Consider the following 13,465-nt stretch of genomic DNA (forward strand, 5'->3'; position numbering starts at 1 on the left):
TGTTCATAAGTTTCTGATGCCCATTGCAGCTCATTTTTACTGGCAAGGAGCTCTTGCCTTTCTCTTACTTAAATAACTGGCTGATGAACATACTATTAAAGGTAGAGTTTGAGCCACTCACCCTAGACAGTCATCTTCCAGAAGCATGCTTAGCATCCAAACAAGACTATGCTAGAAGGAGAACTAAAGGAAACAAGCATTGGCATAGCCAATAGGTCTCGCCTTTGGGACCTTATAAGTGTTTAGTTATGCAGCACAATATCCTTGGTGCAACATCAACTGTTGCATGGGTAAACACTTATAAGGTCCCAAAGGCGAGACCTATTGGCTATGCCAATACTTGTTGTTTTTGGATATCGACCTTCACAGTTTTACATGCCAAGCTGTTGATAAAGGTAACGCCTTTCATTTATTTTTCATAATCTAGATGACCTTCATTTCGATATTTAAAGCAGCTTTTTTCACAGAAAATAAATATTTAACTGCAGTCGCTAATTATTTTATTCAATTAAAAAGGGGATCTTGGCCCTCGTTGAAAAGATTGGATGCATTACATTAGCAATGCATTCGCTGCATGATTCTATTCCAGCTGGTATTCACTCGAGAGCGATAATTAGTGGTGCAGGTATCGCATGGTGCCTTTATGTGTACAAAAGACTGAAGCACGTGGGGAGGCTGGGGGAGTGCACATCGTAAACTCTGTAGCAAGTAAACTTGCACCCACATCCACTCACTTCCGCCTTCCACACAACCCGCAGTCCTGGCTATAGAAAGTTTACTTCATTCCCGCACATTGGTGAGCTCTTGATTCGGGTGAGGGGGGGGAGGATACATATATTGTAGACCGTAGCAAGGTATTCAAAGCACCGTGTGTGAAGTATGCCCCGCATGAAAGACTGAAAACACTGCACTTTAACCCACGGATTCCCCAAAATATTGGAGAATGGAAATGTTTACGTGCGAGGGAGGGGAGCGAAGGAAAGGGTTGATGAAAAGAAACATACCCTGCCTCCAACAGCAAGTTCAAATAAAACAAGCATTGGCATAGCCAATAGGTCTTGCTTTTGGCACCTTCTAAGTATTTAGTTATGCAGCACAATATCCTTGGTGCAACCACATCAACTGTTGCGTGGCTAAACACTTATAAGGTCCCAACGGCGAGATCTATTGGCTATGCCAATTCTTGGTGTGGTTGTGTGTGTGTGTGGTTGTGTGTGTGTGTGGTTGTGTGTGTGTGTGGTTGTGTGTGTGTGGTTTTTTGTGTGTGTGGTTTTTTGTGTGTGTGTGGTTTTGTGTGGTTGTGGGTGCGGTTGTGGGTGCAGTTGTGGGTGTGGTTGGGTGTGGATGTGTGGTTGGGTGTGGTTATGTGTGTGTGGTGTGTGTGGTTTGGGTGGTTGTGTGGGTGCGGGTGTGGTGTGTGGTTGTGTATGTGGGTGTGTGGGTGGTTGGTTGTGTGTGTGGTTGTGGGTGTGTGTGGTCGTGCGTGTGGTTGTGTGGTGGGTGTGGTTGTGTGTGTGACAGTAATACTAAAAGCATATCAAAATAAAGGAACACAAACATCGAGTTTGTGGAAAGAGAAAGCACATTGTAAGTCAAACAGGCGCAGCAAAGCATTAACACAACATGTTCTTTGATGTTTGATGTTCTTTGAACGAGAACATCAAAGGGGCGCCACGAAAGGGATCGGGGGCAAAAGTGAAAGTGATCGCGGGCACTTAATGAGCATGATGAGGTTTGCCATATGGTGCCTCTGCTCGCACATGCACTGTAGCTCTAGGCTGGCCATGGTAGCATTTTTTGAGCCCTCACTAAAAGCCTTGCCAGACCAGCGCATGCGCTGGGGCAGGTGAGACCTCAAAAAGAAGGGTTACAGAAACCAGACAGCATGTCGTGAAAATAAATACAAATGTAGCTTCCGAACGCTTAACAGCCATTATTGATAAATTAATGGTAGATTTTGACATAGGAGCCCTGGCTCTCTGAAACAGAGGCTGGAGAGGAGGGGCTGGTGTTAGAGGGGGGTCTACTGATACTGCATAGTGCGCAGCCAGATGGAGGCGGGGCGGGCACATTTCTGATAAGATGGGGGCTTTATTTTATGTTCATAAATGTAAAACAACGTGTTCAACGCATGCAATGTAGACAGAAGCATGTCCCTTAAAGCAAAGCGCGCAAAGTAGGCCCCTGGTTGAAACAAAGAACACACTGCACTTTAACCCACGCATTCACTAAAAGTTTGGAGAATGGAAAAGTTTACTGCTGCGGAGGGCCAAGGGAAAGAATGAGGAAAAGAGCTGCCTCCACCACCCCGCCTCATCGCAGCCTCCAGTCCCTCCGTATCCATGTCTGAGCAGCAGGGGAACGGCGCTCTGGTAAAACAGTTTTATTTACTGTGTGCACGGAAGCATAGCTGCTTTTAAACTTTACCGCGAGAAAGACCAGCCGGAAGCCTGTGGTACAGCACCCAATATGGCGGACGAATAGAGGAGCTTGATGGGGGGCGGGGGTCAAACACATATCAATCCTCTGAAAGCAAGTAGAAATAAAATAGGGACGAAGCAGATGGTAATCAAGAACAAGGGGAGGGGCGGGAGTGAAGGCAACACGACAAGGGTAGCGCTTACGCTTAGAGCAGGTCATAAATATTCATAGAAAGAAGGACTTTTTCCCAAATAGAAATGTATTTCACGACGTTAAGCGAGTAAGTGGACGGGCGCTTGAGACCACGCTCACTGGTGTTGCCAATCACTGGAGTTACATAATTAAATGAAGGTACTGCGGCCGCAGGCCAGACAGCAGAGGTAAAAGTTTTGCCCGCGGGCACTAAGAGTCCAAAGGCATAAACGGAAAACTGAAGTGCAGTACCCTAAAGCAGAGCACCTAATTCCGTTTCAGAAGTGGGAATACGCGGTACGTGCTTGACAACAGCGGAGCACGTAGGAGTCAGATAAACATAGGCAGAGCTACCGATAGTTAATGTACAAAAACTCCTTTATTGTTTTGCACTTAGAATAAAGAAGCCAGAGATAAGAATGTACGCAGGCTGAGAAAAACAAGCAGCTCAATAGGAATGGTGGGGGTGGGCACAGTGGTGCGGCCGCCATTGTATAAGTAAACAAGCACGCACGCCTCACGCTCAGCAGCAGGGGGAGGGGAGAGAGAAGGGGGCCTGTGCCTGTTTCCCTCGCGAGAGCGAGCAGGAACCATATGTTTATTAAAACCAGATGCTTTTAAAGCTCGCTCCCGCAAGGGAATCGCCAAATGTGCACGCGTTGCCATTAAAAGTAATGCAACGCTTGCACGTTTTTAGGACACAAACTGAATCGATTGCTAAAGGTCTTCCTATGCAGCGCATACGATCTATGTACCGGGGACAATTTGATGTGTTTTTGTTTGTATTGTATTTATAAAGTGGCAGCATTGCTACAAAGATATGCAGCACTGTACAGGAGAAGGTGGCCCTTATTAAGTATGTCTACCAGCTTGACAGTGAATAATGTGGAGTAGAGTCTGATATAAATAAGTAACTAAAGTTTTATTGCATGGTTACTTGCAACCATTACAAATCAAGATGGCCATCACACTCCCCTTGATAGACCCGTGTTCTAATAACATTAATTAGAATATATTGCAAATTATGCATGTTAAAAATATCCAAATATCAAACCAACTGCTGAATTCCTTACAAAAGTGATTACTTAAATTATTGGAAATATAAAATCTTCTAGTAACTGAGTCTGCATCACAAACTGCACGTCGAGCCAGACAAACGACCGGTTTCACTAGGTCATAATCATAGTCTTTCTCGTTTAGTTCCTTCCTTCTTTCCGGCAACGTTTACTATGCCTCTCCTAGTGAGATCTTCGCCTCGTTCAGGAATTTTGTACCCAGACAAACTAAGGGGATTGCAGTTTTGCTCAGCCAGGCAATAACCGCCAATCTACTGGTACAAATTTGCAGTTGTTAAAGCAGTGGTCTGAGTAAAATTCGTCTTTGTTCAAGCAAGACTGGACAGGTGCAGAATATATAGGTTATTGATTCTTACTTCTATTCGCATAAGCAGCAATTTGGAGTGGTAGATCGGTGTTTCCAGGAGGGTATCAAATCCTGTGTAATGAATTGTCCCAGGTGATACATCATGAAGTGATGTTTTAGTTTCTATGGAAAGTGAACTATCCGGAAAGCTTGGGGCTCAAGCTTCTGAAATGTACTTATGACTGCCCAGGCATGTCGCTTCTTTGCAAATGCCCATCTATCCAATAAGAATGACTTCATAAATTGCATTACTTATCCTGGCGAATGCAATCTTTCCAATGGGCACAGACATGCTTCACTGATTCCTAGGCCTTCTATTGCCAGCTGTAGTCGGTGACCCCTCAATTTTCTATTTTTTGTTTCTATTTGTGTCTCGATCTCTGACCAGCATAGATTATTCAGCGACCGCTCACTGCTGCACAAAATGACCAACAAAGTTTGATAACAGCATTCGACTTTTGTATTTGTGTTGTTTTTTTAGGCCAAATTACAACCGTACTTGATGTGGCGAGCTTGATTTGGGCCAGCGTAAGATGGTTTTGTACACTTTTGTTTGTACTATATTCAAAACTGCTTCTTCCTTTCCTTACATGATTTCTGTTCCATATGCCAACATGGATACAATCTTGACATCCATTACTTTTAAAAGATGGTTCAATCAATCAAAATATCTTTATTCGGTTCCAAGAACCATAAAAGTTCACAAAAACATGTTATTAAAATGAGATTTCATGTCATGATTACAGAGGCATAGACAATAAAAAGTAACCAATATGGGATTCGAGCAAGTTTAAAAAGAAACAACGAATACACCAAACATGCATCTCTAATATCACCCATACAATTTCATCCATTTAGTTAATTTTTGTAAAACAGTAACATGAGTTTTTATGAAGTTACAGTGACTTAAAAGATGGTTATACGACGAGTAATGAAGATCTTTTTGAAACAACTTAAGTGCATATATTAATGTTTTTGCCTTGGCATGTAGGGAAGCTACATGTTTTTTGAAAGATATAAATAAATCACCGATGATTGTACCAATGCGCTTCTTGCAGAGAAGGAAGTTTACGGTGAGTGTGTACTGTCAGATGTCCGTGTTGGGTGTTTGTACCATCTCACAGGCTTGAAAATATTTTTAAACTCCACCTTGACAGTTGGACCGTTCAGTCTGTAGTTTCCTGCCTGATACCAATACTCCTCTTTGACTCTCCTTCCAAATTAATAAAGTACTAGACAAGAGCAAAGGAAGAATTACTGAGGCATGATCACATTGGTCTTGGGGTTGTCTCTAGCATTGGAAACTTCAAACTGTAGCCACTACTGGTGATTTAGTGTGTAGTGAGTGTTTGTAATTTGCATATACAGGTTTTCTGTTCTTTGAGACGTCATTGAAGATGCCCTTATTAGTCACACAAGCCACTTGATGGAATCACTTTTAGGATTGGATATGCTAGGTTGGTATCTCTTTTTACCAGATGGGTGATTCAATATGTAAGCCTTTGTTCATGATGCGTTTATTCCGGGTTTTTTCTCAGCTACGTAACTTCATCCTGGACCAAAATGAATACATCAAGAACCGGCAGCGTGAAATATCTCGCATCCTGACCCCAGACATACAGCGCTCAATGAGTCAGGCATACACAGGTAGGATCATGTAACAAACATGTAATATTCATTCATAGCAAATAAGTGTCTGTTCTTCGTGGAAGAGGGCTACGATACATTTTAAAGCAGAGTGCTGAGATAATAGTCAAGTGTTTCAATTATTTTCCTCTCCTACAGTATATCTAGCTATAGCAGGGCTGCAGTACATTTCAGATTCCTCTCTTCCTACCCCAATGAAGCATCTAATAGATATTCATCCTGGTCCAACTGAAGAGAAAAACAACAAGTAACAGAACTTGAGGAAGAGAGAAACAGTGAACAAGCCAAGTCTTTCCTTGAAAATCACCTTCAGCATCGCTACACCTGGGATTGGATCCTGGTGGCCACTGGTGGTCATTTTGTCTAGCACTCTTCTGAAGAATTACCAATGTCCTTTCAAGTATCACCCATGGCAGTTATCCTTCTTTCATTCAGCAGTTTTTTGTAATTGTTTTCACATTTATTTATTTTGTTTTGTTCTCAACATTTTATGTTTCTTCTACATACAAGGTGGCCCATGCATCAAGCTAAGGAATTACGATTCCTTATTTGCAGTTTTAAGGAATTGCTATTAAGGGATCGCAATTCCTTATGCATGTAGCGTTTCCTAAAATATTAGGGATTCCTACACATTCCCCAATAGCGAATCGCAAATTGTGATTCGCTATTAGGGAATGCCTTGCCATTCATTCCTATGGGCCTTTGCAACCTGTAAAAAGCTGGATGCATGTGCCTCATTGTTTGAAGCTGCTTCCACTGCCTGCACCCATAGGTCTTTCCTGAAGTGTCACTTAACAAAGATGGTCCCACATAGTCTATAGTTCTGTGTGACTCTTAGCACTTTCTGGCAATACTGAAAGGCAAAGGAAAAGATCGAGAAGTCTGCCAGAGAGTTTGCCTCTGCCAGGAAACATTCCACGGCGAAGTACTTTGGCCTCTTCAGTAATGTCTATGAAGAGGTTGTTTCTTTATATATATTTTATAATTAATTATCCTTATTTTATTTTGCAACCATAACAAGTGATAAGACAATCACAACAGCACTTTTATAATACAGAAGTCATCATTGTAGATCAGAGTTGCAGTGTCTTTGCCGCACATCAAGATCATTCATATCCATCTAGTCTGCTCTGTTACTTTGTTCTTTCCTAGAAGATGCTTTCTATCGCCTTCTATGGGCTGTCTAAAAACCTCACAATTTCAGAACAATGTCTAGTTTTTAAAGTGTTGTCTTAATCCCCATTATTCCTAATTCTTCCACTACTAAGTGGTCATATCTTAGTGTTATTATGTGTTCATTTATGTTGCCTTTTTTCAAGTGGGTATGATAGCTGTTGCACTATTGCAGACCATTCTCCTAGGTCTTCTATTAGTCGTTCATCATTCCGAGAATTTTGTGTGTTTTTTCCTATGCCATTTCCTATTCCAGTAAAGCCCTCCGCCATTGTTAATGTTTTACGGCCCTCGTTCTAGCCTTACTTGAAGGTTTACGTTCGAGGCATATGAGCTGCAGATTACACACTTTTGCATAGATCGCCATCTGGTGTTGGGCGCAGATGTTTGCAGTTTGTTTTTCCTCTTGGAAAGTCTTTGGAAGTCACGAGGTCGGTGACTCCTCCCTTGGTTCGTATTGCGCATGGGCTTCGGCTCCATCCTCAGATTGCTTTTTTCCGCCATCGGGCTCGGATGTAATACTTCGCGCTCCGGTTCCGAACATTCCAGTTCGACGATCGAAGCGGAATCCTCGCTCTCCGCAGTATTGTTTAGATACTGATCTCCTCAATCACCTTCTTCTTCGACGCACCTTCGATTCCAGTCATCGACGGCGGCCTTCGGGCCTATCCAGGCTCCGGTCCCGGCTGATGGAAAGAACTCCATTCAAGAAGTGCCCTCAATGTGGGTCCAAATTCCCCCACAACGATCTTCATGAGGTGTGCAACCTCTGCCTCTTCCCTGAACACGAGGCTCGAGACTGTCCCGCCTGCAAGTCTTTTAGATCCAAAAAGACTATTTAAGACCGACGTGCCAGACGGAAAATGGCGCACTCCTCGACTTCCGTTCCAGTCGACATCTTTGGGGACGATGTCGAAGCTCCGGGACACCAGCACACCGAAGAGGACCTCGTCAGTGCTTCCGAAGCCGACGACTCGGATGTGGAGGATATCACCCCGGCGCAGAGGGTCGTGAGTAAAATACCCCCTCCCACACCCGCGCCGACACCCAAAAAGGCTTCGGTCACGCCTTCGCCTTCGGGCCTAGGCAAGACCAAAGACACTGCTTCGAACACCCCACCTTCGGGCCCGGTGACGAAGCCAAGTAAGCCTCCCGGCGGCTCGGGCGCGAGCCAGCCTACCAGCGGTGCCAAAAAACACCCTTCGGCACCGAAGAAAAGATCGGCCTCTACCTCGACACCGAGCTCCACACCAAAGCCCTCGGTGTCGAAACCCAGCCTCTCGGTGCCGACTAAACATCATAAGGCCCTCGGCACCGACACTCCCGCGCCGAAGCCTGTCTCGGCACCGAACAAAAAAAGCGGAGGGTCCCAAAAAGCACGGCACAGACAAGCCTAAGAAGCCGTCGGCGCCGACCGAACAACCAGTGTCGCAAGAACTTTTTACTCCGGATCCTTTGCAAAAGACACTTACCAAGGATCCCAAAACTGGACATTTGGCACTGTCTTCTAAAAAGAGACATTTGGACAAACCAGCTCCACCTCCAAAGAGGAAGGACTGTGCTACCTCCCCTTTCAGAGTGCCTTCCCCGCCTCTTCCACCTCCTCCACCCTCTCCACCTCCACCCCCTCCACCCTCTCCACCCCTGCCTCATCGCTCTCCGACCCCGTCTCCAGACCATGAGGATCAGGGGGACCCATACTACGACCCAGCAGATGTGCCACAAGATCCCACCCCTACAGGATCCCCAGACCCCTGGGATGATTATAATAATCCAGACATTCCAGATGTCCCACAAGATGGCCTATATCCATCCAGGCCATCGCCACCAGAAGACTCACTAGGTTTTCACCACCTACTCCAGAGGGCGGCACATTATCACGGGGTAGAGCTACACACTGACCCAGTACAGGAAGATTTCCTCCTAGATACCTTTGATACAGCACATAGGTCTGCTGCTATACTACCTATGCTCAATGGGGTAATAAAACATGCGCCAGAGGTTTTTAAAGACCCAGTCAGGGCTAGGGTCCTAAACCCACGCATAGAAAAAAAGTATAAAGCTGCCCCTACAGATCCTGCCTACATCAAAGGGCCAGCGCCACTGGATTCCCTAGTGGTATCCACCGCAAGAAAAAGATCAAATTCCCAGGCGTCAGGCGAAGCACCACCGCCTGACAAGGAATCAAGGCTCCTGGACGCATCAGGAAAACGCACTGCGTCACAGGCAGCTAATATATGGCGTATCGCAAACACTCAAGCGCTATTGGCCAGATACGACAGAGCGCATTATGATGAACTAGAAACCATCATGCACCATCTCCCAGAAAAATATAAAAATAGGGCCAATGAATTAATCCAAGAGGGTAAGACCATAACCAATACCTCTATACGCTGTGCCTTAGACGCAGCAGACACAGCTTCCAGGGCCATTAACACCAGTGTCCTACTCCGTCGACACGCTTGGCTAAGAGTGTCAGGCTTTAAACCCGAGGTACAAGCCTCAATATTAAACCATCCGTTCGATCAGTAACATTTGTTCGGTCCAAAGAAAGATGAGGCCCTCGAGAAGATGAAAAAAGATACAGATACGGCGAAATCTATGGGAGCCCTATAGTCGCACCCTCCTAGACGCTCCTTTCGCCGCTCTTCCTTTCGGGGCACGGGCAGAGGCTATTCCTCAGATAGCTCATCCACGTCCTACAAATCCCCTCCTCAGTCCACCCTCACAAAAGGTTACCAAAGAGGCGGCTACAGAGGAAATAACAATAAAGGCAGAGGCAAAACAAATACCGCCCGCTCTGCCACACCGCCTACCCAATGACTTTCCCCTGCTCCCCCCAGACCATGCCACTCCGGTCGGGGGCAGACTACAAAATTTCCTTCACGTCTGGGAGTCCATCACATCAGTCAAGTGGGTGACCCAAATTATTCGTTCAGGGTACTGCCTGGAACTCACATCTAACATTCCACCCAGGCAAAGCCCAATGTCACAAGAACATTCCACGTTACTAAAACAGGAGGTGATCTCCCTCCTACAAAAACACGCAATAGAACAGGTCCCCCACGATCAGCAAAATGTAGGAGTCTACTCCCTATATTTTCTGATACCAAAAAGAGACGAGACTATACGACCTATCTTAGATCTCCGGCCTCTAAACACGTACATACATTCAGACCATTTTCACATGGTAACACTTCAGCAGGTACTTCCGCTCCTCTCCCAGAACGACTTTCTCATCACACTGGACTTGAAAGACGCGTACTTTCACATTCCGGTACATCATGCCCACAGAAAGTACCTCAGATTCGTAGTGGACGGGCAACACTACCAGTTCAAGGTGCTCCCATTCGGGGTCACAACAGCACCACAGGTATTTACCAAGTGCCTAGCGGTAGTGGCGGCACACCTCAGAAGACAGCACATTCACGTCTTCCCGTATCTGGACGACTGGTTGATAAATGCCACGTCCTACAACCAATGTGTACACCACACTGCCGCTACAATCCAACTACTTCATCAACTAGGCTTCACGGTAAACCACCAAAAGTCCCAGCTAACACCATCCCATATAAAGCAATACCTCAGTGCCACTATAGACACCTCAAAAGCCATTGCCTACCCCAATCCGGCAAGGATCGCAAGCATTCAGGCTTTGCGTCAAAAATTCATACTTTAACACTCCCTCCCAGCAAGAGTGTTCATGCAACTGATAGGGATGATGGCCTCTTGCATTTTCATAGTGCCTCATGCAAGACTCCAGATGCGTCCACTCCAAGAGTGCTTAGCGCGTCAATGGAACCAGGCCCAGGGGGCAACTGACAGATCTGGTGTTGATAGACGGTCGCACCCATCGCTCTCTGCAGTGGTGGAACACCACAAATCTTTCCAGAGGTCGACCGTTCCTGGACCCAGTTCCACAAATAATCCTGACAACAGACGCATCGCTCTCCGGCTGGGGAGCTCATCTACTACATCTCACAGTGCAGGGCACATGGATGCTGCAACAAAAGTTACTCCACATCAATCTGGAGTTACTGGCAATCTTTCTAGCCCTAAAATCTTTTCACACACTGATTCTAGGCAAGGCAGTCCTTATCCGCACGGACAACATGACCGCCATGTACTACATCCAAAAACAAGGCGGCACACACTCTCCACAGCTCTCTCAACTAGCACAGAACATATGGAGATGGGCAATTCCACACAAAATCTTTCTCCTAGCCCAACATGTCCCAGGAGTCCAGAACACCATGGCAGATCTGCTCAGCAGACAGACGCAGCAGATCCACGAGTGGGAACTTCACCCGCAAGTTCTTCACCCGTTCTTTCAAATGTGGGGGCATCCACAAATAGACCTATTCGTCACCCACGAAAACAAAAAATGCCCAAGCTTCGCCGCCAGATACCCACACCCATTGTCCAAAGGCAATGCGATATGGATGAACTGGTCAGGCAAATTTGCATACGCCTTTCCACCTCTCCCACTAATTCCATTAGTGGTGCGAAAGCTACAACAGCACTCCCTCACACTCATTCTAGTAGCTCCAACATGGGCCAGACAACCGTGGTACACCACGTTGCTGGAACTCTCAGTAGTGCCACACCAAAAATTACACCTCTCACCATGCCTCCTAACCCAGAACCATGGAGAGATCAGACACCCAGACCCGGCTCAGCTCAACCTTGCGATCTGGCTCCTGAAATCCTAGAGTTCGGATACCTTAACCTTTCCCCCGACTGTATGAATGTTATCAGAGAAGCTAGACGTCCTACCACTAGAGCCTGCTACGCTGCCAAGTGGAAAAGATTTGTTGTTTATTGCCATAACAACACAATCAACCCTCTAGACACATCCATACAGCACATCATATGCTACTTATTACACCTACAAAGATGTAACCTAGCATATACATCCATTCGGCTACACCTCGCAGCAATTGCTGCTTACTTACAAAACAGACAGCACCTATCACTTTTCAGAGTGCCTGCCATTAAAGCCTTCATGGAAGGCCTAAAACGAATAATTCCCCCAGGGTGCCACCCTCACCTGTGTGGAACTTAAATATAGTGCTCACAAGGCTAATGGGTCCGCCTTTTGAACCTTTGCATAAATTCGAACTGCAATTCCTCACATGGAAAACAGCTTTCCTGGTAGCCATCACCTCCCTTAGAATGGTCAGTGAGATACAAGCACTTACTATACAAGAACCTTTTCTCCAAATGCACCCGAACAAGGTTGTCCTCCGTACCAACCCAAAATTCCTACCCAAAGTCATCTCACCCTTTCATCTAAACCAATCGGTAGAATTACCGTTTTTTTTCTCGCAACCTCAAACTGTTGCAGAAAGGGCTCTACACACACTGGATGTTAAAAGGGCCTTGATTTACTATATCCAGAGATCACAAACTTTCAGAAAGACAAAGCAACTGTTTGTCTCTTTCTCGCCACCTCATAAAGGCAACCCCATCTCTAAATCAGGGATAGCTAGGTGGATTGTAAAATGCATACAGATTTGCTACCACAAAGCAAAACGCACGCTATCTGTTCCCCCTAAAGCCCACTCTACAAGTAAGATAGGGGCTTCTATGGCTTTTCTAGGGAACATCCCATTAGATGATATCTGCAAGGCAGCTACATGGTCAACACCGCACACTTTCACTAAACATTACTGTGTAGATGTGCAAACCAAGCAACAAGCTAGTGTGGGCCAGGCTGTACTAAAAACACTATTTCAAACCACTGCAACAGATACCGGTGGTCGCCGCTAAGGTTGGGAACTGCTATATAGTCTATGCAAAAGTGTGTAATCTGCAGCTCATATGCCTCGAACGGAATATGCTACTTAGCAGTATGCATCTGTTCTTGGCATGTAGAGCTGCAGATCTACACACGCCCACCCGCCTCCCCGGCTACCTGTATCTGTTCCAGTCTATCTTATTTAGATACAACACACATGGGTTTCTTCACTGTTATTACTTCGCTCCATCTTTCCCTGTTGGCGAAAAACAATCTGAGGATGGAGCCGAAGCCCATGCGCAATACGAACCAAGGGAGGAGTCACCGACCTCGTGACTTCCAAAGACTTTCCAAGAGGAAAAACAAACTGCAAACATCCGGGCCCAACACCAGATGGCGATCTATGCAAAAGTGTGTAGATCTGCAGCTCTACATGCCAAGAACAGATACATACTGGTAAGTAGCATATTCCTTTTCTGTTTTTGCTGGAAAATCTTTATGAAGTGCTATTTCAGAGTATCTTTCGGCAATGACCCTGATATTTGGAGATGATATTCAATTTCTCCACAACATTAGACCTGAATTTCTGCGTTTGTAGGCATTCTCATATTGCATGGAGGTAATTGGCAATGGAACTGCCACATCTGGCACAAACTGGGGACCCACTTGGATATATCTTGACGTGCTTGTGTAGAGTAAATCTGAAAGAAACACGTTAGTTAGATTCCTCACCTTAGAATATCCCCAGGCGTCAGGCTGAATCCGGAAAGATTTTTCGTCAGCAATACCCTTGCGCGTCGCTAGGCGTCGTCTGCGGCTCCGTGTCCATCGTCGGCGACGTGATCGCCGGGATGATGTCGTCGGAGTACT

At 45.7% G+C, this 13,465-nt stretch overlaps 1 protein-coding gene across 5 annotated transcripts in view; it reads left to right on the forward strand.

The window, feature by feature from the left end:
• The window catches only part of NUGGC (nuclear GTPase, germinal center associated), a 1,337,967-nt gene that overhangs the window by 1,016,568 nt on the left and 307,934 nt on the right, over positions 1 to 13,465 (forward strand). For all 5 annotated transcript variants that reach the window (XM_085604518.1, XM_085604516.1, XM_085604517.1 and 2 more), the window contains one exon: positions 5,574 to 5,682. In XM_085604518.1, the coding sequence (XP_085460644.1) occupies positions 5,574 to 5,682 (109 nt within the window). The remainder of the gene's footprint in view (positions 1 to 5,573; positions 5,683 to 13,465) is intronic.

This window comes from Triturus cristatus, chromosome 5_1 (assembly GCF_964204655.1).
Source record: "Triturus cristatus chromosome 5_1, aTriCri1.1, whole genome shotgun sequence".
Classification (NCBI taxonomy): Eukaryota; Metazoa; Chordata; class Amphibia; order Caudata; family Salamandridae; genus Triturus; species Triturus cristatus.